The sequence below is a fragment of the Crocuta crocuta genome, unplaced genomic scaffold (assembly GCF_008692635.1).
Source record: "Crocuta crocuta isolate KB4526 unplaced genomic scaffold, BGI_CrCroc_1.0 scaffold128, whole genome shotgun sequence".
Classification (NCBI taxonomy): Eukaryota; Metazoa; Chordata; class Mammalia; order Carnivora; family Hyaenidae; genus Crocuta; species Crocuta crocuta.
The window spans coordinates 57,156-84,530 of record NW_027532232.1 but is presented as its reverse complement, the minus strand read 5'-3'; the positions used below and the strand labels follow the sequence as shown (position 1 = coordinate 84,530).

The following is a 27,375-nucleotide window of genomic DNA, read 5'->3' as shown; positions in this document are numbered from 1 at the left end:
GGTTAATGAGGTGATTTTTTGTAAAGCATCTAATGGATGAGCCACCCACGCTCCCCTACTTTGGGTCATTTTAGTTACCCTGTGTCTTTGGTGTGGACCTCATTGGGTTGATTTTGTTGGGGGCCTTTCATGCTTCCTGGATCTGAAGACATATCCTTTGGTAAAACAGTAAGAAATGTGCTCTTGGGAAACTGGGACTCTAGAATGTCCAGCAAACAAACAAAAAAATCCCTTGACAGCTGCTTTGTCAGGTGTGATGTCTTTACAAGAATAGATAAGCATAGTCTCTGGCACTTGGTCTGTGGCTATTGATATGATTAGTGCTCCTTTTCGTTTTCATCAGAAAAAATCAATGAGAGAGGCACCTGGGTGGCTCAGTCAGTTAAGCGTCCGACTTCGGCTCAGGTCATGATCTCACGGTTTGTGGGTTCGAGCCCTGCATTGGGCTTTGTGCTGACAGCTAACTCAGAGCCTGGAGCCTGTTTCAGATTCTGTATCTCTCTCTCTCTCTCTGACCCTCTGCTGCTCACACTGTCTCTGTCTCTCTTTCTCAGAAATAAATAAAACATTAAAAAAATATTTTTAGGGGCGCCTGGGTGGCTTAGTCAGTTAAGTGTCCGACTTTCACTTAGGTCATGATCTTGGGGTTCGTGGGTTCGAGCCCCACGTCGGGCTCTGTGCTGACTGCCAGCTCAGAGCCTGGAACCTGTTTTGGAGTCTGTGACTCCCTCTCTCTCTGACCCTCCCCTGCTCACGCTGTCTCTCTCTCTCTCTCCTAGAAATAAATAAAACATTAAAAAAATTTTTTTAAAGAAAAAATAAATGAGAAAGAAAAGATCAAGAGCAGTTTATGTTTGTCTGGATGGGCAGCCATTCATACACATTCACATTTTTACCCTGGTACCATATTAACCAGCTGTGCATGATGGTCCCATTGCCCCTCATTTTCCACTAATATTTGGCATTCCCTAGCTTTCTGAGTTTTCCCCTCTAGTAAGGAGGCACAGGGCATGTGTACAGGGAAGGGGCATCATATTTAGGAGCCCAGGGAATCTCAGATTCTGTGACTCTTCTCTGTTTCTTTGTCTCTCACTCTTCATACCAGTGGGCAATGAGAATCCATAAACTCTCTTCAGTAACAGTTCTTTGAAAGAACAAAGTTCTAGGTATTCTGGGTGCTCTGAGGCTCCTCTGGAACAGATTTGGAAGGGAAGACACAGAACACAGAGTAGTTTATGAGAAGTTTATTTTGTAGACCACAACAGATACTCCTCCAAATTTCTATAGAGGAACCATCCTTTAGGACAGACAAGGGCTTCCACCAAGATCAGTATACGAGTATCCTCCCAGTGGTATAAAAATATTTCGGTCCGAAGGGCACCACTGCCTTATTATTGGGGCAGATACCTTCTTCTTCAATAACGTGGGTCACTGCTGCTATTGCTACAGTTTCTGAAAGAGACAAGGACAAAGATCTTCTTTGATAACCCTCAGTTTTCTGGCTTTTTTCTTACTGGTTTCAGGAACCTCTCACTGGGACCCAGTTTCCCCCCAATCATTTGCAATTATATTTCCCTTGTTAGCTTTTCTCACACAACCCCACACCTTCCAGACCTGGGCATAGTCCCCATCCACTCTCCTTTCTCCTTCCCTCCTTTCCCTCTGCCCTTCTGCACTGACCTTCTGTTTCATATCTGGAGTAACATTTCTCTTCATTGTTTCCCCACCCTAGCAGATAGCTCTTCACTTGGATGACCCCTATACTTACCACTGACTTGAAAGTCCCAGTAGAAAGTTTTTGGATTATCTTTACAGAGGCAGGCCGTGTTTTTATAGGTAAAAGGACCTTCAATTGGATACTGGCTTACAAGGTAAGATTGAATCTGGGGAGGAAGAAGTGGGCAGAGATGACCGTGTTAGTCTGGTGAATGGGAAAGGGAGAGAAAGACAAGAGAGTGTGAGGAAGAGGAGGAGGAAGAAGAGGAGGAGGAGGAGGAGAACACTTTTCATGCACAAAGAGCAGGGATGGATGTAGACCAGAGGTACTGGGGAGTCCACTTGTGTCTGTCATTTTCAGGAGCTAAAGTCTATGTCAGAAGGTTTTCCAGCAACATATCCTGCTTTAGTGCTGTGGGTCTGGGCTCCGAAGGGAAGAGGTAAGTGAATTGACAGGGCAAGGAGAACACATTCTGAGGCAGCCTTCATCTGAGGAGCATGCTTGCTGTTGTTCCCAGGAACTGGCCTGCTGCCACAGCTTGGCCCTTGGGAGTAGAGGCCAAAACCAGACCTTGCTCCTGGACCTGTGCTCTTCCCAACTCTGTGAATTTGGATGATTGAAGTGTCGTCTCTCAGACTCTCTTTCCTCAGTTGTGAGAGGAAGACAGTCACCTACTAGACTTGGCTGTTAGATAAATGGATGAAATCTTGAGGGTAAATTTCCTTTTCCTTTCCTTGAACTTGACATGCATAAGTTTCAGCAGCATCAGGAAGCTTTTGTCTGGTTAGTGTTCAGCACGGGGGTGTTATCCTGGTGTCGACAGACCCAGAGGGGTCTGTGGATAGAATTCACTGAGTCTGTGAACTCGGATGAAAAGAAACTGTATCTTTATTTTATTAACCTTTCACTGAAATTGAGCATTCCTCACGCTATGTCATCAGTGGCCCTCAGTGGCATTTGCAGTGTGTGTGATTTTATCATGAAGGAAAACATAGACATGTTTATACTGCTTTACAGGGTTATGTATCTCATACTATTGTCTGCACTCATCACTACCTTGAACACAGGGACATTATATCATTGGGTTGCGTGGTCATGGCTGGGGCCCTCTGCCCCTCTCCTAAAGCTTGCCCAGGTAACTGGAAGCTGCACTGAATAGCTTGTCAGCTCTAACAGGTGAATTCAAGCTTTCTCAAGCTTTCTCAACATTGGAATTTTACTCCAAATATTTTGGAGATCCTGGCATTTCTTTCAAGAAACCTACCCTTGCCAGGGGTTTATGTCTTCTTGTGACATTCACAGCAGTTTATCCTAATGAATCAGAAGTTTCTTTTTTTTCCCTTTTTAAAAAATGTTTTATTTATTTCTGAGAGAGAGACAGACAGACAGACAGACAGTGTGAGCAGGGGAGGGTCAGAGAGAGAGAGGGAGACACAGAATCTGAAACAGGCTCCAGGCTCTGAGCTGGCTGTCAGCACAGAGCCTGATGCAGGGCTCGAACCCACAAACTGTGAGATCATGACCTGAGCCAAAGTTGGACGCTTAACTGACTGAGCCACCCAAGCGCTCCTGAGTCAGAATTTTCAACACTTGAAAAACAGAGGCCACTGGGATTCACTTGTCAAAAACCAATGTACAGTTGGAGCTACTTACTCAGGCTGAGCAACAGGGGCCGTTACATACATTATCTTTATAAGATAAATGTTAACTTATCTATATTTTATTTTATTTTTTTTAAATATTTTTGTTACTGTTTATGTATTTTTTTAATGTTTTATTTATTTCTAGGAGAGAGAGAGAGACAGCGTGAGCAGGGGAGGGTCAGAGAGAGAGGGAGTCACAGACCAAAACAGGCTCCAGGCTCTGAGCTGGCAGTCAGCACAGAGCCCAACGCGGGGCCCGAACCCACGAACCGGGAGATCATGACCTAAGCGAAAGTCGGACGCTTAACCGACTAAGCCACCCAGGCGCCCCAACTTGTCTATATTTTAAATGTATTGCCTTTTTAGCTAATATGTCGATAAAGTAATGTAAAGAGTACTGTGTCAAAAGTACTCATTTGATAATGATAAAAATAATCATTATCACTGTTTTTCAATATGATAGTTTTCCTGTGTAATCCCATGCATTTTATTCACACATTTACTTATTTTATTATTATTTTTTTTGTTGTTGAGAAAGAGAGAGAGAGAGCACAAGCGGGGGAAAAGGGCAAAGGGAGAGAGAGAGAAATAATCCCAAGCAGGCTCCACACTCAGCTTGAAGCCCCATACAGGGCTCAATTCCATGACCCCAGGTGGCAACCTGAGCTCATATCTAGAGTCAGATGCTCAACTGACTGAGCCAAACCAAGTGCCCCTGTTCACACATTTAAAAGTAATTTTCTCATAAGTATTCTCTAGACTTCAAGAGACCAGCAAAATGGTCCATAGGACAAATTTTTCATTTTTTAAAAAATGTTTTATTCATTTTTTGAGAGAGAGTGAGTGGGGGAGGGGCAGAGAGGAAGATCCAGAATCCGAAGCAGGCTCCAGGCTTTGAGCTGTCAGCACAGAGCACCGCGCTAGGCTCGAACCCACAAACCGTGAGATCATGACTTGAGCTGAAGTTGGACACTTAGCCAGCTGAGCCACACAGGCACCCTCATACCACAAATGTTTAAGCAAAGCACTGTGGTTTGCTGCAAATTCTCTTCAACCTTAAAAGATTATACAATCTTTATATTCATGATTGAGGGTATAATCTACTTAAATTTTACATTTGTGATCCTAATACCTCACTTGATCAAAAATTTATTTGCAAAACGTTATAATTGTTAGAAAATGAAGATTAGGTACTAGAATCTTCACACGTATAAAAAATTACATTTTCCTAAATTAAAATCTGAAGATGTTTTTATAGCTAGACATTTTTTTTATATTGGAAACTACAAATAAAAAATGGTTGACCAGAACCAACAAAATTTCCCAGAAATTCTTTTATTCTATGAGATTCCTTGTACTTGGGTAGGTTTTTAAAAAGATTACCGGGGCGCCTGGATGGGTCAGTCGGTTAAGCGTCCAACTTCGGCTCAGGTCATGATCTCATGGTTGGTGGGTTCGAGCCCCGCGTCGGACTCTGTGCTGACAACTCAGAGCCTGGAGCCTGCTTCAGATTCTGGGTCTCCCTCTCTCTCTGACCCTCCCCTGCTCATACTGCATCTCTCTCTCTCTCTCAGAAATAAATAAAACATTAAAAAAAAAAGATTGCCTGGGGCGTCTAGGCGGCTCAGTCGGTTGAGCATCTGACTTCGGTTCAGGTAATGATCTCAGGGTTTCTGAATTGCATCCCTGTGTCAGACTCTGTGCTGACAACTCAGAGCCTGGAGCCTGCTTCAGATTCTGGGTCTCCCTCTCTCTCTGCTCCTCCCCCACGTGCATTCTCTCTCTCTCTCCCTGAAAAATGAATAAACATTAAAAAATTATTTTAAAAAGATTGCCTTATTTGATTGTATTAGCATTGTTTTTAAAGCATTGTCCTATGAATCACAGTAAAACACAAAATTATTTCACATGTGATTTTGTTAATTAAACACATTTTTTAGCACCTATCACTTTCTCAGGGGTCGAAGCAGACTTTCATTATCTATCATTACCAGAAACTACCATTATCACAAGACCTTTATGCACACATTCTCATTCCTTTTGTCATCTGTGGTTATGACAAACAAAACACAAAACTGAGGAATTATGATGTGGCCTCCCTCCCACCCCCAACTAACATGCAGTATTCACATTCTTGGACTATGAACAGACAAATTTGACAAAGCAGCCATGTTGTTCTTTGCTCAGTGATCAGAAATCTTCCTCTTGCAGGTCTGGGGCCATTTCTAGAATATATTTTAAGGAATAACAATTCTCATGCTCCCAATCTGTTTTCTATTTAATCATTGTACTTAAATCTAATTTGAGTTAGGAAACTCATGCATGTGCTGCCTGAGAGAGTGTACTTCTAGAAGGAGGCAGGGGAGAAACGCCTGGGTCTTGGCCATAGAACAGCGATAGCTAACAAGGGGCAGATTGCGTGGGGGAGGGGGGTGGACAACACGAGAGGAGACTGCTGGCAGGGAAGACGACATTCTTCCCCCTGGGAAAAAGCCTCTGTGGGTAAACCTGCACAGGTCCCTTCTCCTCGTGGCCCAGAGCAGCCAACGATAATGCACAGGTGAGACTTAGGTGCATTTCCATTTGAAAACCTCTGATCTACTAAAGGGATTGGACCTCCCTCCCATAACTGCGAATTGGAGAAAGCAGAGAGGACAGCATGGGCTCCTTGTTGGGGAGAGGAGGCTGGGACAAGAGTGAAGTTCTGACGATAGAGCAAAGGGCAGAGGGCGAGGGGTCAACACAACCTCTGCTCAGAGCTAACTGCAGAGGAGGGAATCCTATCCCTTGTGTTCTGTGCAACATATCTCTTCTGCCCACCTGCCTCAGGGCACTGGATGGGGTTGTGAGACCCCCCCATCCCCACCCCTCCTCAAACAATCCTGCCCTGGACCTTGGAGGAACTCTTACCACTTTTCTCCCAGCTTGTAAGCTTTTCCTCTCTTCTCCCTTCTAGCTGTGTTTTTCTTCACTACCCATTCCTTCTTCCCTTCTCGTCCTTCCTACACCTCAGGATCAGGTTCCTTTATCTGTAAAATGAGAATAGTAATCTGCTCCAAGGTCTGATGATTGTTCTAAGGCTCAAGTATATATGAGAATTGGGAGCATGAGGGTTGCAATTCATCATATTAAGTATAATGTACAATATTAAAGTGAGAGATTAATCTAATTGTATTCATAACTAAGGAGTCAGATTTGTCTTGAGTTCACCGCCTCTCCCCCCTCCCTAGGCCTCTACTTACCACCAAACATTCTTTCAATTCTGTTTGAACAGTCAAATTCACAGAGACTTCGTCACCTTGGCGTGCTTCTTGGGGCATCTTCATGTGCATTGTTATCGCTTTTTGGCTGGTTTGGGGAAGAGGGAAGGAGGGGAGAGATCAGGATCTATCCATGAGAGAGAGGTGCACAATGAGCAGAGCATAAGGAACAGGGAAGGTGTAAGGCAAAGAAGATAATGAGAGCTGAATCAATCACTGAGCATCAGAACCCTTGGACATTTTTTTAAATTTTTACTTTTTAATTTACATCCAAGTTAGTTACCATATAGTGCAATAATGAAGAATCCCTGGAAATTTTTTAAAATTTTTTTAATGTTTTTTTTTTTTTTATTTCTAGGAGAGACAAAGAGACAGCGTGAGCAGGGGAGGGTCAGAGAGAGAGGGAGTGACAGACTCTGAAACAGGCTCCAGGCTCTGAGCTGGCAGTCAGCACAGAGCCCGACGCGGGGCTCAAACCCACGAACCGCGAGATCATGACCTAAGTGAAAGTCGGATGCTTAACCGACTAAGCCACCCAGGCGCCCCTCCCTGGAAATTTTTGATCCTTGTTTTCTTTGGTTGTTTTCTACAAGACTTTGTTTTCTTTAACATAGCAGCTTTAATGCTTTATTTAAAATGGAGCATTGTCTTTTCACTGACAAAAAATAAATTAAAAAGAATAAAAGTATAATATCACATGTCATTTCTTTTTTTAAAAGTTTTTTAATGTTTATTTATTTTTGAGAGACAGAGAGAGACAGACAGACCATGAGTGAGGAAGGGGTAAACAGAGAGGGAGACACAGAATCTGAAGCAGGCTCCAGGCTCCATTGCTGTCAGCACAGAGCCCCATGCCGGGCTGGAACCCACGAACCGCCAGATCATGACCTGAGCTGAAGTCGGACGTTTAACTGACTGAGCCACCCAGGCACCTCTCACATGTCATTTCTTAATAAAATCCTTCAGGTTCTGTTGATTGTCCACTAAGCGAGGGGGTCAAGTCATCATTACTAGAAAATTCCATGTCAACAGAATTGTGTTAAATCATAATAAACATCTCAATGCACTGGAGGAATTTTTAGAGTCATCCTTGAGATCATCCATCTTTGCTACCTGGTGGGGCCTAGGAATTTGTATTTCTTTAGGTCTGCTGTAAATTTGGACACATGGCGATGTTTGGGGGCTTTAGATGCCACCCTACTTTTTTTTTAATAGTTTATTGTCAAGTTGGTTTCCATATAACACCCAGGGCTCATCCCCACAAGTCCCCTCCTTCATGTACATCACCCCCCTCTCCCTCCCCCCCATACCCATCAGTCCTCAGTTTGTTCTCAACATTCAAGAGTCTCTCATGGTTTGCCTCTCTCCCTCTCCCCGACTATTTCCCCCCTTCTTCTCCCTCACGGTCCTCCGTTAAGTTCCTCCTAATCCTCCTATATGTGCAAATATATNGCCCTTTATCTGATATGTCCTTTGCAACTATCTTTTCCCATTCCGTTGGTTGCCTATTAGTTTTATGGATTGTTTCCTTTGCTGTGAGGAAGCTTGTAATCTTGATGAGGTCCCAATAGTTCATTTTTGCTCTTGATCCCCTTGCCTTCAGGGATGTGTCAAGTAAGAAATTGCTGCGGTTGAGATTAAGGAGGTTGTTTCCTGCTTTCTCCTCTAGCGTTTTGGTGGTTTGCGGTCTCACGTTCAGANCCTTACAGATTCTGGATATTAACCCTTTATCTGATATGTCATTTGCAACTACCTTTTCTCATTCCATTGGTTGCTTATTAGTTTTGTGAGTTGTTTCCTTTGCTGTGCCATACCATACTGTCTTGATGATTACAGCTTCCTAGTAGAGCTAACCTCTGCAATGGTGATGTCTCCCATTTTGGTTTTCTTCTTCAATATTTTATGAAGCCAGCATCACTTTGATTCTCAAGCCAGACAGAGATCTCACAAAAAAAGAGAACTACAGGCCAATATCCCTGATGAATGCAGATGCAAAAATCCTCAACAAGATACTTGGAAATCGAATCCAACAGCACATAAAAAGAATTATCCACCGAGATCAAGTGGGATTCATTCCTGGATTACAGAACTGGTTCAATATTCACAAATCAATCAGTTGTGATACATGACATCAACAAAAGAAAAGATAAAAACCGTATGATCCTGTCCATAGATGCAGAAAAAGCATTTGACAAGATACAGCATCCCTTCTTAATAAAGACCCTCAGAAAGTCAGGATAGAAGGAATTTAATTAAACATCAAAAAATNACTGTTGGATGTGGGGGGGAAGGGGGATGGGCATGGAGGAGGACACTTGTGGGGATGAGCACTGGGTGTTATGCGGAAACTAATTTGACAATAAAGTATTTGTAAAAAAAAAAAAAAGAAACTGATCCCATTCTCAATTGCACACACAAAAAAACCCCATAAAATACCTAGGAATAAACCTAACCAAAGATATAAGAGATCTGTATAATGAAAACTATAGAAAACTTATGAAGGAAATTGAAGAAGAGACAAAGAATTGGAAAAGCATTCCATGCTCATGGGGAAGAATAAATATAGTTAAGATGTCATTACTACCCAAAGCAGTCTACACATTCAATGCAATCCCAATCAAAATTGCACCAGCATTCTTCTCAAAACTAGAACAAACTATCCTAAAATTTGTATGGAACCCAAAAGATGCCACCCTACTTTTAAGCCACATATCACAATCTGATGGGAAAAGGAACTGGAGGCAGAGGGAATTCAAAGATTCTTTCATCAGGGAGAGCTGGGTTTAAGACCAGGAGAGTTACTTTCTTTTTCCCAGAAACTTCTGCATGAACTCCTTGGTGTTGGTGGGACAGGAGGGAATTTAGGGTTTTGGCTACATGCTTTACAGTCCCATTTTCCTAGGGTAAAGCATCTCAGATTTTGGAGATATTCCATTTCTTGTGCCAGTTGCTCTAGTGCTCAGTGCACAGGAATTCCAAAATTTCTCCAAAATTCCTCTCATTTGTAAATCAATTTAGGATTGATAAGATGACCAGCTTAGCCAGAGTGAGTGATTAGATCAGCTTGCCCAGGAATGAGGAGCCCCTGGGATGACAGCCCTTTAGTGCTAACACTGAGTAATTTCTGGGCAAATGGGGATTCTCATCACCCTAATTAGTACAGCTTATATCACCAACTTGCTGTCCCCTAAGGGCTATATGGGATGACATCTGTGTCTGAACCTGTCTGTATTCAAAGTTTCTTAGGACATTGGCCTCCATACCAACTTGTCAAAACTCTGAATGGTTTACTCCAAGACAGGACATGTAGCTGTGCCACAGAGGGTACCATCAGAATCACAATCCCCAAACCGCATTAAAACTCTGTTCCTTTTGAGAAACCCCTCTGGATTTGCTGAGTGTCTCCCTTCTCCCAGACCCTGGCTCCATTTCCTACTTGATTTTGCCCAATTTTCCTGCTTATTTCAAATATGTACCCTCAATGATTTGGCTTCTGAACCCGTGTTCCCAGGTCCTAGTGTAGGCGGTGGGTGAATGAATGTCAAGGATCAGTGATCAGGGCTTCTGATCCTTTAGTGAGTCCTACCAACATGGCTCAAAGCTATCACTGGAATGCACAGACTTGCTAAACCTTCTCTTCTAGGAGGCAAGGTGTGAGAATGTAAAGTTTACTGAGCAGAAATCTGATAAAGGTGTAGACTATGGACAGGATGTGAATCAGCGCCATAGAGCATGACTGATTGTTACTTATAGCCTATATGCACACTGGGAGCCTTATTTCCATGGACAACCTAGAAGCACCTAGTGGAAATATGAGGGTAGATTATGGGACTTCCTAAGAGGAGAGAAGTGGAACTTAAAATGGAGTTTAGGAGAGCCTCTGGGACTAGAGTTCTGGAAAGTTGGAAGTTTTCGGGAAGGAAGATAGAGATTTCCAGGCTAGAATAGGAGCCCTCCCTGAAAGGATTTTTGTGAGGAAGGGAAAGGCTTGGCTCACGTGTCTTCCTGAGCTTTGTTGATCCCCAGCTGCAGACAGAAAACCAGGAGCAGGGCGGCAAAGTTGGCTCTGAACAGGAACTGGAGAAAGTGCATGTTGGAGGAGACAGAATGTGACGTCTTAGAGAAATCTGTCCCAGGTGCCCAGTATACTCCTTATATGCAGATCAAGCAAGTGAGATTGCTGCCAAGCGGATCCATGTGGTCAAATACCCAATTATCCTTCCCACTCATGATCTTTCCTTGTTGAGCTGAAGTTTGTTTTTCTATGGAAAAAGTCAACATTCATCTACAGTGTTAGTGTCTGAGAAAAGAGATTATCCTTCCTCGTTTACTTAGTATATCAGAATTTCACAGAGTGGCCAGGACCGCAAAAGGCCTCAAAAGCTCTTCCCTCTTATGCAAATGTTTTCTTTTCTCTCATAATCATATGCCTGCTGTATGTAACCTTAGCTACAGTCTGCTCCCCTAGTCTCTAGAGGCAGAGAACCCAGCTGTGGTAGCAGATTTCAGATCACAGTTGTAGGAAACTTTTGCTATCTTCTTATGGTAATTTCAAGAGATGTTCTTCAAAAAATTTTGTAGGGCTACTAGGGTGATCAAGATTCTCCTAGGGGTCACCACCAATCATGAGAGAGGGGAAAACTAGAGATGATGGGGAATTAAGGCTATAGAACTGGGTGACACGGAGATGTGTGTGTTTGTTGAGTCCTTAATTTCAGGAACTGTAACACAGGCACACATGCGCGCGCGCGCACACACACACACACACACACACACACACACATTTTATTGGTTCTATTTGAGAATGCTAATACAGCTGGTGTTTGATACATGTTGAAAGGCATAGAACCCATATTGGTTGCAAGTGTATTTGAAACTTTGGGGTGAAATTGGGTTCTAAATCCATAATATAGCAGGCATTTCAGATGGGAGGGCAGATGGGGAGTAGAGAAAATATGGCATCTAGGCAAGTCGTACTGAATTCTTAATGTCATTTTTGCTGGGGCTTCAACATGTTTTGGTGTCTTTCATTAGGTGGTAAAGTCCCAGGGTATAAGACAGATTATTGCCTATTGAACATAATTTGGAGAGACACTGCATGGTGAAATTTAAGTATATTTAGTTTAAAAATCATTATTATTTTTTTAAATGTTTCATTTATTTCTGAGAGAGAGAGGCAGTGTGAGCAGGGGAGGGTCAGAGAGAGAGGGAGACACAGAAACCGAAACAGGATCCAGGCTTTGAGCTAGCTGTCAGCACGGAGCCCAACATGGGGCTCGAACCCACCAACCATGAGATCATGACCGGAGCCGAAGTCGGATGCTCAACCGACTGAGCCACTCAGGTGCCCCTAGAAATCATTATTTTTAAAGTGATAGTCACATACTGGTCAAGGATATCATGTAAAATGATATCCACAGAATAATGGAACATGATGAAGATGCCTTAAAGGCTAGTAGGAATGACCATATTTTTATCTTTCACTCCATCATGTATGTCCAATTATAGAACTCCAGGGTATTTTAGCTTGATGTAAATGTATTCAGATATTGGTTAAGTAATTTTGACTACATCAGCAATAGATATTTATTCTAGGAACTGATATGATTTGGGGACCAATAAGCTAATAAATTGCTGCAACATAGTTTCTTCAATGGCTACCCGCACTGCATCGAAGATCTGGTTGGAGATGAACAGTATCAGGCAAACCTTGTTTTTAACTTGGTTTTAGGAATGAAGCAAGTCCACTAGCAAAAACGTGTCTCCCCAGTTGACACGGAGGCATCAGTGTTCATGGGGTTGAATATATCTGGAAAGACCAAAGTTTCTGAGGGAGGAGAGAATGTAAGTAACTGTTGCAGATCTATAGATGGTATGTGTGAAAGTGGTCAGAATGTTATTTATGACCAAAGGTTGAGGATAATGTCATCTTCTTCTCCATGCTGTTGTTCAGGAAACTGATCTAGCAGATGGCTCTCAGGGGGAGAAAAATGAAACCAAAATTGTCATGTCCTCTGAGTAATGAACAGGTCCAGTAGGTTTCAGAAAACAAATAGAGGTTGATAAAATCAGATTGTAAACAACTCAGGAGGCTCATAAAACAGAATGTACAGGAGCATGGGGGAAGGGATTAAGGATTAAAGCTACAGGCTAAATTTGTGAAGAGAAAGGTGATCCTAGGCCTGACAGGGCTCACAAAAGAGGAAGATAAGGAATAACCACAGAAGGGAGTTAAAGAAGCCAATACACAGTGAACACGTACTATGTGCCTGACACTGTGCTAAACATTTTACATGTATCAGTTTTCAAAACAATGCTATGAAGTAGATGCCAGCTTTATTCCATTTACAAATGGAGAAGTGGAGACACATAGCAAATAAATACATTGAGCCCAAGTCACATAGCCATTGAGTGGAGGAGCCAACGCTGGATCCACATTTTGTGGAATCTGAAAGTTTTGTTTTACAATATTGGGATCCTGTTTCAGAAATAGAATGCAAATTCTCAAATATGAAATACATACACAGGATTTTGGAAGGGGTTGTAAGTAAGGGACCCTAAGACTTCACATCACTAACTTTACGGTGCATACATCTGTGGATGAACCAGAATTTGAAGGCAGGCAGTCTGGGTCTAGAACATGAGCTTTTAAGTACTCCACTGCCTACCAGTGAGGACAAGGCCCCAGTGAGGCATGCCCAAATAGAGAGTCCCAAAGTAGGTAAGTACAAGGCCTACTCTAAGTACACATTTATCTTCTATGGGTGACCATTCTAGGGTGTTTTCCCATAAAGCTGATGTAACAATCTTAGCATTCATCCTTTCTTTTGTGAATTTGTCTCTCTACCCATCATCTACCTAGTTCCTTCAGATGATGTATTCTACAAATATTGATTGAGCACTTACCTTTACAGAGAGGCTTAAAGTGATGGGCATACAGAAATGAATAAGACAGAATATAATGGGGGAAGCAGTCAAAATAACAAATTTAATAGGCTGTGATCAGAATTGTAACACTAGTTTCTGTTTATTGAGGACTACTAAGTATGGAGCAGGCAGTCATGAGACCTACTTCTGTCTACCCATAGATTTAAAAAAGCACCCAGGGCACCTAGGTGGCTCAGTCATTTAAACGTCTGACTCTTGGTTTCGGCTCAAGTCAAGATCTCATGGTTTGTGGGTTCGAGCTCTGCATCATGCTCTGTGCTGACAGCAAGAAGCCTGCTTGGGATTCTTTCTTTCTGTCTCTCCCCCGCCTCAAAAATAAATAAACATTTTTTTAAAGCATCTAAGCAAACATAGCTAAAAATGATAAAATACAAATATGATTCAGAAGTTTTGAACAATATCAAATTTCTTTACTATAATTATACTTTGGGGCATGGAAAAGTTTTACACACTGAAGTCCACAGACACATTTTTCAGTGTCTTCCTTGATCCCCACATTTCCTCTTAAAGGTAGCTACTCGAGATTTCTCCTGTCCCTCTTGTCAGCACACTATATCCAACACCATGATGTTTCCCTATTCTCAGCACTTTTTATACACTGAGTACTTTTGACATATGGCCCTCCCAGAGTTGGGGTTCAAAATCAAGTAGTCTGGGGGCACCTGGATGGCTCAGTCAGTTGAGTGTCCAACTTGAACTCAGGTCATGATCTCATGGTTTGTGGGTTTGAACCCTGCGTTGGGCTCTGTGCTGACAGCTCAGAGCCTGAAGCCTTCTTTGGATTCTGTGTCTCCCTCTCTGTCCCTCCCCGACTCATGCTCTCTCTCTCAAAAATAAATTTTAAAAAAATTAATAAAACACTAAAGAAACCAAAATCAAGTACTCTGATATCAGAGTCTAAGTTGTTAATGTAACATTTTACAGTTAAGGGAAGGAAACTCTACAGAGGTTTAATAACTTATTCAAGTCATGCAGCCAACAAATAAAAAAAAAAAGTGATATCCACACCCACATAGAAGCAAACCTGGAGTTGGTACTCACAATGACTACTCTATATTGCCTCCTGATTTATCAAGGCATGAGTGCTATAGGACCTGCAGAAAGGATATTTAGCTTATAGTGAGGACGTAATGAATTAACAGAGGTTGCATTCAAGTTGCGTTTTGAGTGTCACAGTGTGAATCAAAACCAGCCTGAGATAATCATATATGTGGGGGTGTGGATACGTGTACTAGCAACAATAATACTAGCTGTCTTAATAGATTAATAGTGAAATTTTAGAATTAATCTCAAAATATAATGTCTTAACACAATAGAAGTTTATTTGTAGTTCACATAAAACCCGTCAGAGATGAGAGCGGACAGGAGTATGACTACCGTTAGAAACTCCATCTTATAGGCACCTGGTGGCTCAGCTGGTTAAGCATCCAACTCTTGATTTCTGCTCAGGTCATGATCTCATGTGAGTTTGTGAGTTTGAGCCCTACATTGGGCTCTGCCCTAACAGCATGGAATCTGCTTGGGATTCCTTCTCTCCCTCTCCCTCTTTGTGTGTGCAGCGGCATGTTTTCTCTGTCTCTCAGAATAAATAAATTAAAAAAAAGAGAACTATGTCATCTTTAGTGTAGTAGGGGCTCCTCCCAAAGGAGAGAGGAAAAAAAAAAAACACACGTTCAAGGCTACCTGGCTATACCTACGTGACATCCCTCACAACCTTGTAACATGAGACCACTTAACCAGGCTGCATGTTTGTGTGTTACCACATGTGGGAGACAAAAAAAAATGTATAAAAAACTATGCCATGTGGTATTCGGGGCTCAGTTCTTTGGGTACGAACCCAACTGAGCAGTGCTGGCGTGAGTAAAATTGCTTCCTGGAAAAGAAAAGCCTTGGTGTCTCGATCTGTGCGAGAATCCTGCTACATTAATTTCATTTCTAAGGTCACCTTGGCATTAATATCCAGCTGGTAAAAGGTGAAAGAGAAAATGGAAGATTATGGAGGATTTTTTTTAATGGGCAAGATGTGGAAGTGTATATATTGACTTTCATTCTTTTAAGGATGTCTTTTGATGAACAGAAGTTCTTAATTGTAATGTTTACATGTATCCATCTCTTCCTTTAGGGTTAATGTTTTCTCTGCTCCAAATTCATGAAAATACTCATTTTATCTAGAGGTTAGTTTATTGTTTCTTTGGACATTTGGATTTACCATCCACTTGTAGATGGCTTTTGTGCTTCATGTGAGAAGGGACTAAAATGAATTCTTTTCCATATGGATGTTTTATGCCACTGTGAATGGTATGGTTTTAAAAATTTCATATTCTAAGAGTCTGTTGCTTTTATATAGAAATATAATTATTTTTGTAAGTTGACCCTGTATCCAGAAATCTTGGAAACACTTAGTATTCCTTGTAATTTCTCATTGATTCTTTCGGATCTTCTATATACACAAATATATCACTTAATAATATACCACATTTTCCATTCCCTTATATTTTTACATATTTTCTTGACTTACTAAACCACTTAGAACCTCCACTACAGTGTTTAATAGAAGTAACCACTGAGGCTATCCTGTGGTATTTCTGGTTGCAAAGTGCAAGCCTGTTAATAATTAAGTATTGAATTCAATACCAGATGCAGATGTATGTAGGTATTCTATATTAGATTAAAGAAGTTCCCAGGGAATCTGGGTAGCTCAGTTTGAGCTCAAAGCATCTGACTTTGGCTCAGGTCATGATCTCATGGTTCATGAGTTCAAGCCCCATGTTGGGCTCTGTGCTGACAGCTCAGTGGAGCCTGCTTTGGGTTCTCTGTCTCTCTCTTTCTGCCCCTCCTCCTCTCTCATTCTCTCAAAAATAAGTAAACATTAAAAAATAGAAGTTCCCTTTTATTATTAGTTGTGGTAGGCAGGATAATGTTCCCTTTCACCCGAAGTAGTGTAAGTCCTCATTTCTTGAACTTTCCCCCCTTCACCCTAATGTCCCCCTTCACCCAAAGAAGTGCAAGCCCTCATCTCTTGAACATGAGTTCCCTTCCATGGCAAAAGGGACTTTGCAGATGTGATTAATGTTAAAGATCTTGAGATAGGAAGATTATACTGAATCTTCCAAGTGGGCCTAATCTAGTCACATGAATCCTTAAAATCAGAGAAACATTCTCAGCTTTGGTCAATTAGAAGGATGTGAAGATGGAAGAAGAGTCAGAGAAATGCAACATGGCTGGCTTTGAAGATGGAGAAATAGGGCCATGAGCCAGAGAATTAGGACAGACTTAGCTGGAAAAGGCAAGGAAATGGATTCTCCTTCTGAGCCTCTGAAAAAGAACATAGCCCTGTAGACACCTTGATTTTTAGCCCGGCCCAACCTGTATTGAACTTCTAACCTACAGCACTCCAAGATAACAAACTTGTGTTGTTTAAGTCCCTAAGTTTGTGGCAATTTGTATGGCAGCAACAGAATATGAATTCACTAGTTTGATACGTTTTAAAAAATCATAAATAGACAATGAATTTTATCAAACAGTTTTTTTGTTTCAACTGATATGGTTACATGATTTTCTCCTTTATTTTGTTAACATGCATGTTTCACTGTTTTTTTTTTTTTAAATATTAAACCAACCTTTCACTGCAGGAATAAACCCAGTTGGTTATAATGATATTAATTTTACACATATATATACACATACACACACACGCATATAACGCATACAGACATAAATATATGTAGGTGAATATAGGTAGGTAGATAAAGATAAGGATTTAATTTGATAGAATTGTCTTAGTATCTTTGACTATCTGTCCATGAGTATAATAACCTGCAATTTTACTTCTTCATAATATATTTATTTATTAGGATTAAGCAGGACTCATAAATTGAGTTGGGAAGTGGTCTTCTATTCCCCAGAATAATTGTGTACAATTATTGTTATTTGCTTTTGAAATATTCAGTAGAAGTGGTTAGTGAAGATAAAAAGGCTTGGTGTTCTCTTTGTGGGAAGAGTTTTATTTATTTATTTATTTGTTTATTTAGTTTTGAGAGAGAGGGAGAGAGACACAGAGCATGAGCGGGGGAGGGTCAGAGAGACAGGGAGACACAGAATCTGAAGCAGGCTCCAGGCTCTGAGTTGTCAGCACAGAGCCCTACCCAGGGCTCAAATCCACGAACTGTGAGATTATGACCTAAACCGAAGTCCGGCGCTTACCTGACTGAGCCACCCAGGTGCCCCTGTGGGGTGAGTTTTAAATACAATTTCAGTCTTTTTAAAAATTGTGGATTTTTTCCTTTACTTTTGTTTTATTATGGGGCGCCTGGGTGGCTCAGTCGATTAAGCGTCCGACTTCGGCTCAGGTCATGATCTCACAGTCTGTGGGTTCCAGCCCCTCATTGGGCTCTGTGCTGACAGCTCAGAGCCTGAAGCCTGCTTCACATTCTGTGTCTCCTTCTCTCTCTGTCCCTCCCCTGCTCACTCTCTGTCTCTCTCTCAAAATAAAGACATTTTAAAAAGCTGTGTTTTATTAAACTATATTGACAAAAAGAAATTTGCCTATGTCATATACTTTTTCAAATTTATTGCCATAAAGTTGTACATAATATCCTGGTTGTATAGTTAATATCAGCAGGATCTGTAATTATATCCTCCACCTGTGCATTTTTTGCCGTATTTAAAAATTGGTCTTGCCAGGTATTTATCAAATTTGTTAGTCCTAAAAAAATTCTTGACACAACAGACTATTTTTAGTTTACGCTTTTATTTTTTCCATCTATTTCTGACTACTTTACATTGAATTTGCTCTTTTTTCTAATTTCTCGGGCTCTCTGCTTGATTGATTTTCATCTTCTTTTGTAATATATATTTAAAGTTTTAAATTTACTTCAAAGCATAGTTTTAGCTGCATCCTATAAGTTGATATGTTGAATTTTGATCATAACTTAGTTTAAAATATTTTTCTAACTTTCAGTGTAATTTCTTCTCTGTTCTCTGTCTTATTTAGAAATATGCCTTATTTTCAAAATACAGGATTTTTCTAACTGCTCTATTGAGGTATGTTTAATATATAAAAAACTTTACATATTTAATGTACACAATTTGATGCGTTTGGATATATGCATATACCTGTGATATACTATCACCACAAACAAGATAAAATTTGAGGATTTTTAAAATTATTGATTTTAGCTTATTTATATTAAATTTGGAGGATATATTCTGAGTGGTAAGTAGACAGAATAATTGCACCCCAAATCGTCTAGGTCCTAATCCCTGGAGCCTCTATGTGACTTTATCTGGCAAAAGGGAGTCTCTAGATATCTTTAAATTAAGGGTCTTGAGATGGGGAGATTTTCCTGGGTTACCTGGGGATAGACCATTGTAATTATAAAAATTCTTTTAAGAGAAAGAGAAACATGAAAGTTAGAATGAGAGGAGATATGATGACAGAAGCAGAAGTCAGAGTAATTTAAGAGGCTGCAAACCAAGGGATGTAGGTGGTTTCTAAAACCTGGAAAGGACACACATTCTTCCCTAGGGTCTCCAGTAGGAACAGAGAACTTCTGACACCTCAATTTAGGACTTCTGAGCTCTGGACTTGTAAGATAATAGATTTGTGTTTTAAGCCACTAAACTTATGATAATTTGTTACAGCAGTAGTTGGAAACTAAGGTATGCTACATGATATACATCATTTTATCCATGTGGAAATGTGAGTTCCCCCCCTAGATTCTATGAAGTTATGTGTGTGCTTGAAAAGAATATATATTTTTAATATCATATTTTTAAATATATCTAATAGGTTAACTTAAAAATTGTGCTTAAATAGTCTATATTTTAATGAAATTTATATTGATATTTTCTATACATTATTATTATTTTTACATCACAACATTGTCTATAAATTATTGAAGGGGTATTGAAATCTTTTTACAGTTGAAGGTTTGTAATTTCTCTTATTTATTCTTATTCTGTAAAAGTTGCCTTATGTATTTTGAGTCTATGTTATTATGTGTACATAAATTCAAGACTTTCATATTTTCCTGGTGAAATGAACTTTTGTCAATAAAAATTTGTCTCTTTAGTAATATTATTGGAGAGAAAGTCAATTTCACCTATTAATATAATGACATCAGCTACATTTGGTTAGTTATTTTCTTATAAATCCTCTTGCATGCTTTTATTTTCAGTTTTTTCACTCTTAAATTTGAGATGCATCTTTAGTAAGTAGCATATAATTGAATTTTGGAATTTTTATACAATCTGAAAATACTAGTCTTTTAATCTAGGCATTTAATTCAATTATCATTGGCATAATAATTGATATATTTGAGTTTAATTACTGTCAAAGTATATAATTTATATTTTTCCTGCCTCTATTGTTCCTTTACATATATAATTTTTGGCCTTCTTTAGATTCAGTAATACTTTTTATTATACAATTTTCTATATTAGCTTTTTCAAAAAATTTTTTAATGTTTTATTTATTTCTGATAGAGAGAGAGAGAGAGAGAGAGAGCGTGAGCAGGGTAGGGTCAGAGAGAGAGGGAGATACAGAATCTGAAATAGGTTCCAGTCTCTGGGCTAGCTGTCAGCACAGAGCCCAACGCGGGGCTCGAACCCAGGAACCATGAGATAATGACCTGAGCCAAAGTTGGAGGCTTAACCGACTGAGCTACCCAGGCACCCCTACATTAGCTTTTACAGTTATACTGTCTACTACTATTTTTTTGTGGTTAGGCTAGAAACTTTAATATGTATATGTAATATGACAAAATCTAATAATTATGTCAACTCTGAACAATAAAAAACCTTAGATCATTTAATTATTTTACCCTTATTCCCAATTTTGTATGCCGTTGTTGCTGTGTATTTTCATTCTTCTTACATATTTTAAATAAATTTAAAAAAATTTTTAATGTTTGTTTATTTTTGAGAGACAGAGTGTGAGTGGGGGAGGGGCAGAGAGGGAGACACAGAATCTGAAGCAGGTCCTAGGCTCTGAGCTGTCAGCACAGAGCTTGATACAAGGCTTAAACTCGCAGTTGAGATAATGACCTGAGCTGAAGTGGGATGCTTAATTGACTGAGTCACCCAGGTGCCCCAAAATAATTTTTTTGTAAAAATATTATTGAGGCTTAACAAACATAAAATGTCCAGATTTTAAGTAAAGCTCAGTGAATATTTACAAAGAAATACCTCTTTAAAACCATCACCCAAATTAAGATATATATTATTTCTTGTACACCAGAAACCTCCTTTGTGCTCTGGCAAGTCAATACCACCAATGTTGAACCAAAATTTCTATTTCTATCACCAAAGACTATTTTTTCCTTTTCCTGAACTTCATAGAAAGAAAATGATATATATATATGCATATATACACATACATACATACATATATACATGCATACATATACTAGTTGGGTTCTGATTGCCTTCTCAATATAATTTCTGTGGCATTTATCTAGTTTGTTGCATTAGCAGTAATTAAATCTTTTCCATTGTTTTAAAATATCATATTATCTAAATATACCATTTTTTAGGAAAATTGTTATGGGTTGTGTGTGTGTGTGTATGCTTTTAGTACAAATGTTCATTCACTCATTTATTTTGGGTATAAACAGTCAGTTCTGTTATAATGTAACATATATGTTTTTATAAATCATCGCTCTAAGGAAAATATCACAATAAAACTTATGAGAAAAATGGAAGTAAGGACATAATACTAAAAATATTGTCAGTGATACAAAAAACAAAAGGAATCGAATGTTTAAAAATAGTGTAATATTACATGTCAGATGATTACATAAACACTAATGAATATGACACCTTACCTGGAAAAAGACATGACATTTCCTTGTGGAAGTGTCAGTAGGGTAGCAGCTTTTGAGATATTGTGAAATGGTGGCCAGAGGATTATCTGAAATCAGATGAGAAGTTGTAACACCAGATACAAGTAGGTGTGACTTTCTTTGCTTTGATATTGGCTCCTTATCTTCCACAATCTTTAAATCCTTGGGCATATTTTGTTTTGTTTTGTTTGCCTTTGGATTGTGAGTCTTTCAAGGTTTATAATGGAAGCCTGTTTCATCAAAATTGCAATTGTTGTTCCAGTATGTAGCTTTCCTTTTCAGTTAATTTTAGGATCACTGCTAGAGATTTTTTGTGGCATTCTCATCTGCACTTGTGGCTTCCCCCAAGGGCTGAAGGCTTTGGAAATTATAGTGATGTTTGAAATCACTAAACCAGCAACTAATAGCACTAAAAGGAGCCACCTCTACAGGATTTGGTGATTTCTGTTTAACATCCTCACATATAAATAGTATTGTTTTTTGTTTTGTTTATTTTTGTTGTTTGTTTGTAGTGCTTGGCATTTTGAACCAGGACACTTAGATATATTTGGGATGTTGAGTGTGTGTTTCTTTATATAGAAAAATTTGCAGTTACAAAGTGACAATAAAATACAATTTTGTAGGATAACACTTCCAGTGACCTGAGGAACCTGGTGGATGTTTGAGTGTGTTTTGGGTATTCCTTTGTGGATTGGTTCAGCTGGGTACAGTTTCTATTATTTCATCTTGTATTTCTTTTTTTTTTTTAATGTTTATTTATTTATTTTGAGAGAGAGAGAGCAGAGGATGGGGCAGAGAAAGAGAGAGGGAGAGAGAGAATCCCAAGCAGGCTCTGTGTTGTCAATGCAGAGCCCCGCACAGAGCTTGATCCCACAAATCATGAGGTCATGGCCTGAGCCGAAGGCAAGAGTCGGCCACCCAGCCAACTGAGCCACCCATTCGGGAACAATGTGCAAATTGTTCCCCAATAAATCAATCAAACCGAAACAAATTCAAATTTTAAAAACGAGTGTTATTGTACAATTGACTATAAATGGGAGTGGAACTGACTGGTCATGAAGCATCCAGTTTTTAGAGGGTATCCAGTTGTTCACCTTTAGCTAGTGCCAAAAATTTTTTCCAATATTCTTCCTGCCAGTGATATGTATGAAGTCCAGTTGCTCCACATCCTCAGCCACAGCTCCATGTTGTCTGTTTTTGTTGTTGTTAGTTATTCTGGAATGTATGTAATTCAATCTCATTGTAGTTTTTATTTGTATTTACCTGAGGACTGATGATAATGAGGCCATTTTCATAAGCTTATTTCCCATTTTATACACCCAATTGAGATACCTATGTAAGTCTTTTCCATGTTATTATCAATTCTTCCTCGTTTGGAAGTAGGCAAAGTAGTAGAGTAGTCACAAACACAGGTCTCAACCTCAGATAGACTTAAGTGTAAAGCCTAGCTCTGCCTCTAACTAGCAGTGTCATTCTGTACCAATTTCTTTGCCTTTCATATTAACTGCTCAAAAATGGCACTTATTACTATTTTCAATTGAGGCATGTACTTTTGTCACATGAATGTAGCTTAATTTTCATGAATAAAATATACTGGGGGAATTTATCTTAAGTTGGAACCGGAATAGTTATTATAGTGAAAGATTTTTTGGAGCCTTTCTCAAATTTGGGTGTTTGTTCAAAAATTTTTATTTATTTATTTAAATTTTTTTTTTTTTTAATTTTGAGAGAGAGCACATGTAGAGTGGGAGACAGAAAGAGAAAGAGGGAGACAGGTAATCCCAAGCAGACTCTGCAGTCAGTGCTGAGCCCGACACGTGGCTTGTTCTCACAAACCTTGAGATCATGACCTGAGTGGAAATTAAGAGTCAGACACTTAACCAACTGAGTCACCCAGGTGCTCCTGGTCAAATATTTAATAGTGGTTGGTGTTACACAATCCCAAGTGGGAAGGAGTTGGTAGGCCTGAATAATGCAGAGATGTCCCTTGGTAATGAAATCAGGAGTATCTACTTATTTATCAGTAGAAACTTGTGCTTCTATGAATATTTTCCTAGACTTGGCAAGATTTCGTCTTGCAGATTTCTTAGAAGAGAGTAAGCTGTTGTTCTCAATGCACCTGACTCACACAGAATAATACATTCCACCTGGCTATTGACTAAGTCAAGGCAGTGGTTTGTTTCAAGGATTTATATTTTCTGAGTGTGACATTGACCTTTCAGGACTCTATGTCTGGTACTGTGTGAGAATAGGGTTCTGTCCCACTCCATGGATTGAGTATGTTACACCTGTTCCCTCTTCAAGTATTAAGAAGGGATTTAAACTGTCACATGTTACATTTCAGTTCAGGATGATTTTTGACTGCCCTTGGAGTAACAATAGCTTCCATTCATGTGCTGTTGCTGTTGGGTTAGTGATGCAAGAGTCAGAAGGTTCTAACATAAGCCCTGTGCTGCTTCTTGTCCAGGATGCCATATTTTTTGACTGGATAACATTTCCCCCTCTCTGGGTCACTATACTTACACATATCTTTTGGCAATGCTCAAATTCATCTCAAATTATTACTTTTTTTCATCACCTCCATGACATATGGTACTTCAAAGCTGATGTTACTAAATATGTTCTTATATAGCCACATTTTTAATCAGCCAGTTAGCAGAGATTTTAGTGCCCGAGGTTGAAAAAACTGTTGAGTTATAAACTGTTGAGTAAACATGTTGAATTATACAACAGTATCTGTTCATGAATGAATGAAAACCTCAGAGCTACATTACTCATGGGAATGGGAACCTGGAGGGAACCTAGGTGGGGGAGCCTGGAGTAGAGGTTTAGGGTATAACTAGGTCATAGCAGGAAGGAAGAAGTCTGAATGGGTCAGGTCCAGAAGAACTTAAGTCTGACAGAGTCTTTGTAGACCAAAGGAGAATCTGGTGACCTCTATGGCCAGTAGACCACTGTTTGGCTGGCTGTGTATCCAAGTCTCTGGTGTAGCTATAAAAATGAATCAGATTGCTGGGCTCTGTATCCAACAATTTTGATTTAGGAATTTCATAAAATGACATAGGAATGTGGTATTTTTATAAAGCCCTGTAGGAGATGCTGAGATGCCATCAATGATCTAGAGATTCTAAAATACATTGGTTGAAGGCCAAATTCTTGGGGATCAGGAGTTTGTGTGAAACCTGAAGGCTAAAGAGATAGCTAGGAAGATGGTCAAAAACAAGCCTGCACTGCAGTGGGTTTTCAACAGTTTTTAGTAATGAGTTTCAGCTGAAGCTCTAATGAGATTGGAGCTTTAGAATTTAGCAGACCATGGGTTCTTAAATCCCCATGTAAATAAGAACTGCTTGAACAGATAAAAAGCAAAAGCAAAAATAATGGGCCCATCTTAGAAATACCAAATCAAAATCTCTGGGTATGCAGGACTTAGACATTTCAAAATTTAAATGATTTGGGGCACCTGGGTGGCTCAGTCGGTTAGTCTGACTTTGGCTCAGGTTATGATCTCTCGGTTCGTGGGTTCAAGCCCTGCATTGGGCTCTGTGTTGACAGCTAGCTCAGAGCCTGGAGCCTGCTTTGGATTCTTTGTCTCCCTCTCTCTCTCTGACCCTCCCCTGCTCACGCTGCCTCTCTCTCTCTCTCAGAAATTAATAAAACATTAAAAAAATTTTAAATTTAAATGATTTTACTTACATTTCAAGTAAGTATACTGTTCATTAAGGAAATAGTTGAACATTATTATTGCATGATTGATGATCTTGGAGGAAACAATATGGAAACGAGACTCTGAGAGATGTAGGAAGGGTAATGAGGGAAGCATTTTTACATGCTTTTCTCCACTATCCCACACATAGACCTCACCCTCAGACAACTACCTGGTAAGTGGGGAGTAGGCTGTGGATGTGCCATATACAGAATGGCAAATTTTTGTAATGTTCTGAACACATCCCTGTGATCTGCTGCATCTGTGAATGTGTTGCTGTGCCAGGATTATACACCCATCCCCATTTCCACCCATAGGACTCTGATGCACAAATCTTATCTTCTCCAAAGAATCTTCCCTGATGGTCTTAGCCAAAGTGATCCTTCTTTCTTCTGGGGTGTTGCTGTACTTGAAATTCATCGCAAAATTATAAATGCTTACTGTAGAAAAAAGTGTAGCCAAACAAAAGAAAATAAAAATCAATCATAATTTGACTACTGTTATCATTCTAGTACAGCTTTCAACTATTTCTATTTTTCTTTCTCATTTTTATTGACCAAAATATAATTATAAATTTATAATTCTGTAAATTTTATACACTTATAATTTTCATATATATACATATACACATGTATGTATATCTATATACATGTGAGGGGAATTTTTTTTAATCTCTCTAAATCAGATATATCTGGAAATACATCCTATCTACTAGACTTGGAAATCTTCCATTTCGGTGATGAACTTAGATTCCTATTATGTAGCTCCCCCCAGTACACCAGCCTCCTTTGGGCTTATACACTCACTCCTATGCCCTGATCTGTCGAATCCCCAAGAGAACATGAATTGTGGACCTCAGACTGAGCACATCAATACTTATAAGAATGGGAAAGGAATGATATCTCATACTTATTCCTATAGGAGCAACAGCAATAAAAAACCTCACAAACCAGTATTTTAGTGAATTGTCCTGGCACACATGTGCTCATGTTCATGTGCTCACATATACATGACATATGGTTTATAAATGAATCCATACCATATATTTTTCTCAGAGTATCACTGTTTACTGTGCAGTGGTTTATAAATGTTTGCCACTATAGTTAGATTTCTTCTGCATATTTAAGTAATTTACATATTTATTTGTTTATTTTAAAGTTTATTTATTTTTATTTTGAGAGAGAGAGAGCACTAGAAGGGAAGGGGCAGAGAGGAGGAGAGACAGAATCCCAAGCAGGCTCCGCACTTCCAGTGCAGAGCCCAATATGGGGCTTGAACTTCCCAAACCATGAGATCATGACCTGAGCTGAGAGCAAGAGTCTGATGCCTAACCAACTGAGCCACCCAGTTGCCCCATCTTCTTTATGTTTTAAAGGTTACTTAACATATTGTAAGAACAGAAATTATTTATTTAACCAATCCCTTATTTAAACATTAAAATATTTTTAAAGTTTATTTATTTCTTTATTTAGTGTGTGTGTGTGTGTGTGTGTGTGTGTGTGTGAGAGAGAGAGAGAGAGAGAGAGAGAGAGCGCACAAGTTGGGTAGGGGCAGAGAGAGTGATAGAGAATCCCAAGCAGACTTCACACTGTCAGCGCAGAGCCTGATGTGGCTCTAGAACTCATGATCTGTGAGATCATGACCTGAGCTGACGCCAGACACTTAACCAACTGAGCCACCCAGGCACCCCACCCCTTATTTAAACATTTGGTTATCTTCAATTATAACTCTTTCAAAGAATACTGTAATAAGACCCTCACTTGAATATAAGAACCATGAGGGTGGATATGGGGGTGTGTGTGTGTGTGTGTGTGTATGTATTTATTTCACTACTGTATTCTCCGTGTCTAGAGCAATGCTTGGAGTGGAAAAATATCAATGAATTGTAGATGATAAAAGAATAAGTAAATCATTATTCCTGGAAGTGGAATTACTAGGTTAAAAAGTTCCAGTTCCAAACTACTTGTTCCAAAATGACACCTCCTAGAACAATGTGTGGCATTGCCAACGACTCCACATTCTTACACACATTAAGAGTGATTAATTCAAACAACAAACACCATCTTTTTCCCATTACATCACATTATGCCATGAATTGTATTCTGACTTTTATTCTTTGCTTGAGTATAATCATTGCATCTCCTTTGCAGGTCCTCCTCATTCTTAACCTTTCAATCTTGGATGACCCTCACTTGTTAAAATCATCTATCTTAATGGCTTTTATGTGGTAATGACTCCTAAATTGTATCTCCAGCCCTGA

General features: G+C 39.5%; 2 protein-coding genes across 2 annotated transcripts in view; one reads left to right on the top strand and one right to left on the bottom strand.

Annotated features, from left to right (window-relative positions):
• Window positions 1–27,375, top strand: part of LOC144242995 (olfactory receptor 6V1-like) — a 309,970-nt gene that overhangs the window by 253,501 nt on the left and 29,094 nt on the right. The gene's annotated exons all lie outside the window — the stretch shown is intronic.
• PIP (prolactin induced protein) lies at window positions 1,328–10,712 on the bottom strand. The gene is made up of 4 exons (XM_077777982.1): window positions 10,618–10,712; window positions 6,603–6,708; window positions 1,769–1,883; window positions 1,328–1,452 (listed from the first exon to the last, which is right to left on the bottom strand). Exons 1-4 carry the CDS (start codon window positions 10,710–10,712, stop codon window positions 1,328–1,330), a joined length of 441 nt encoding a protein of 146 aa, XP_077634108.1.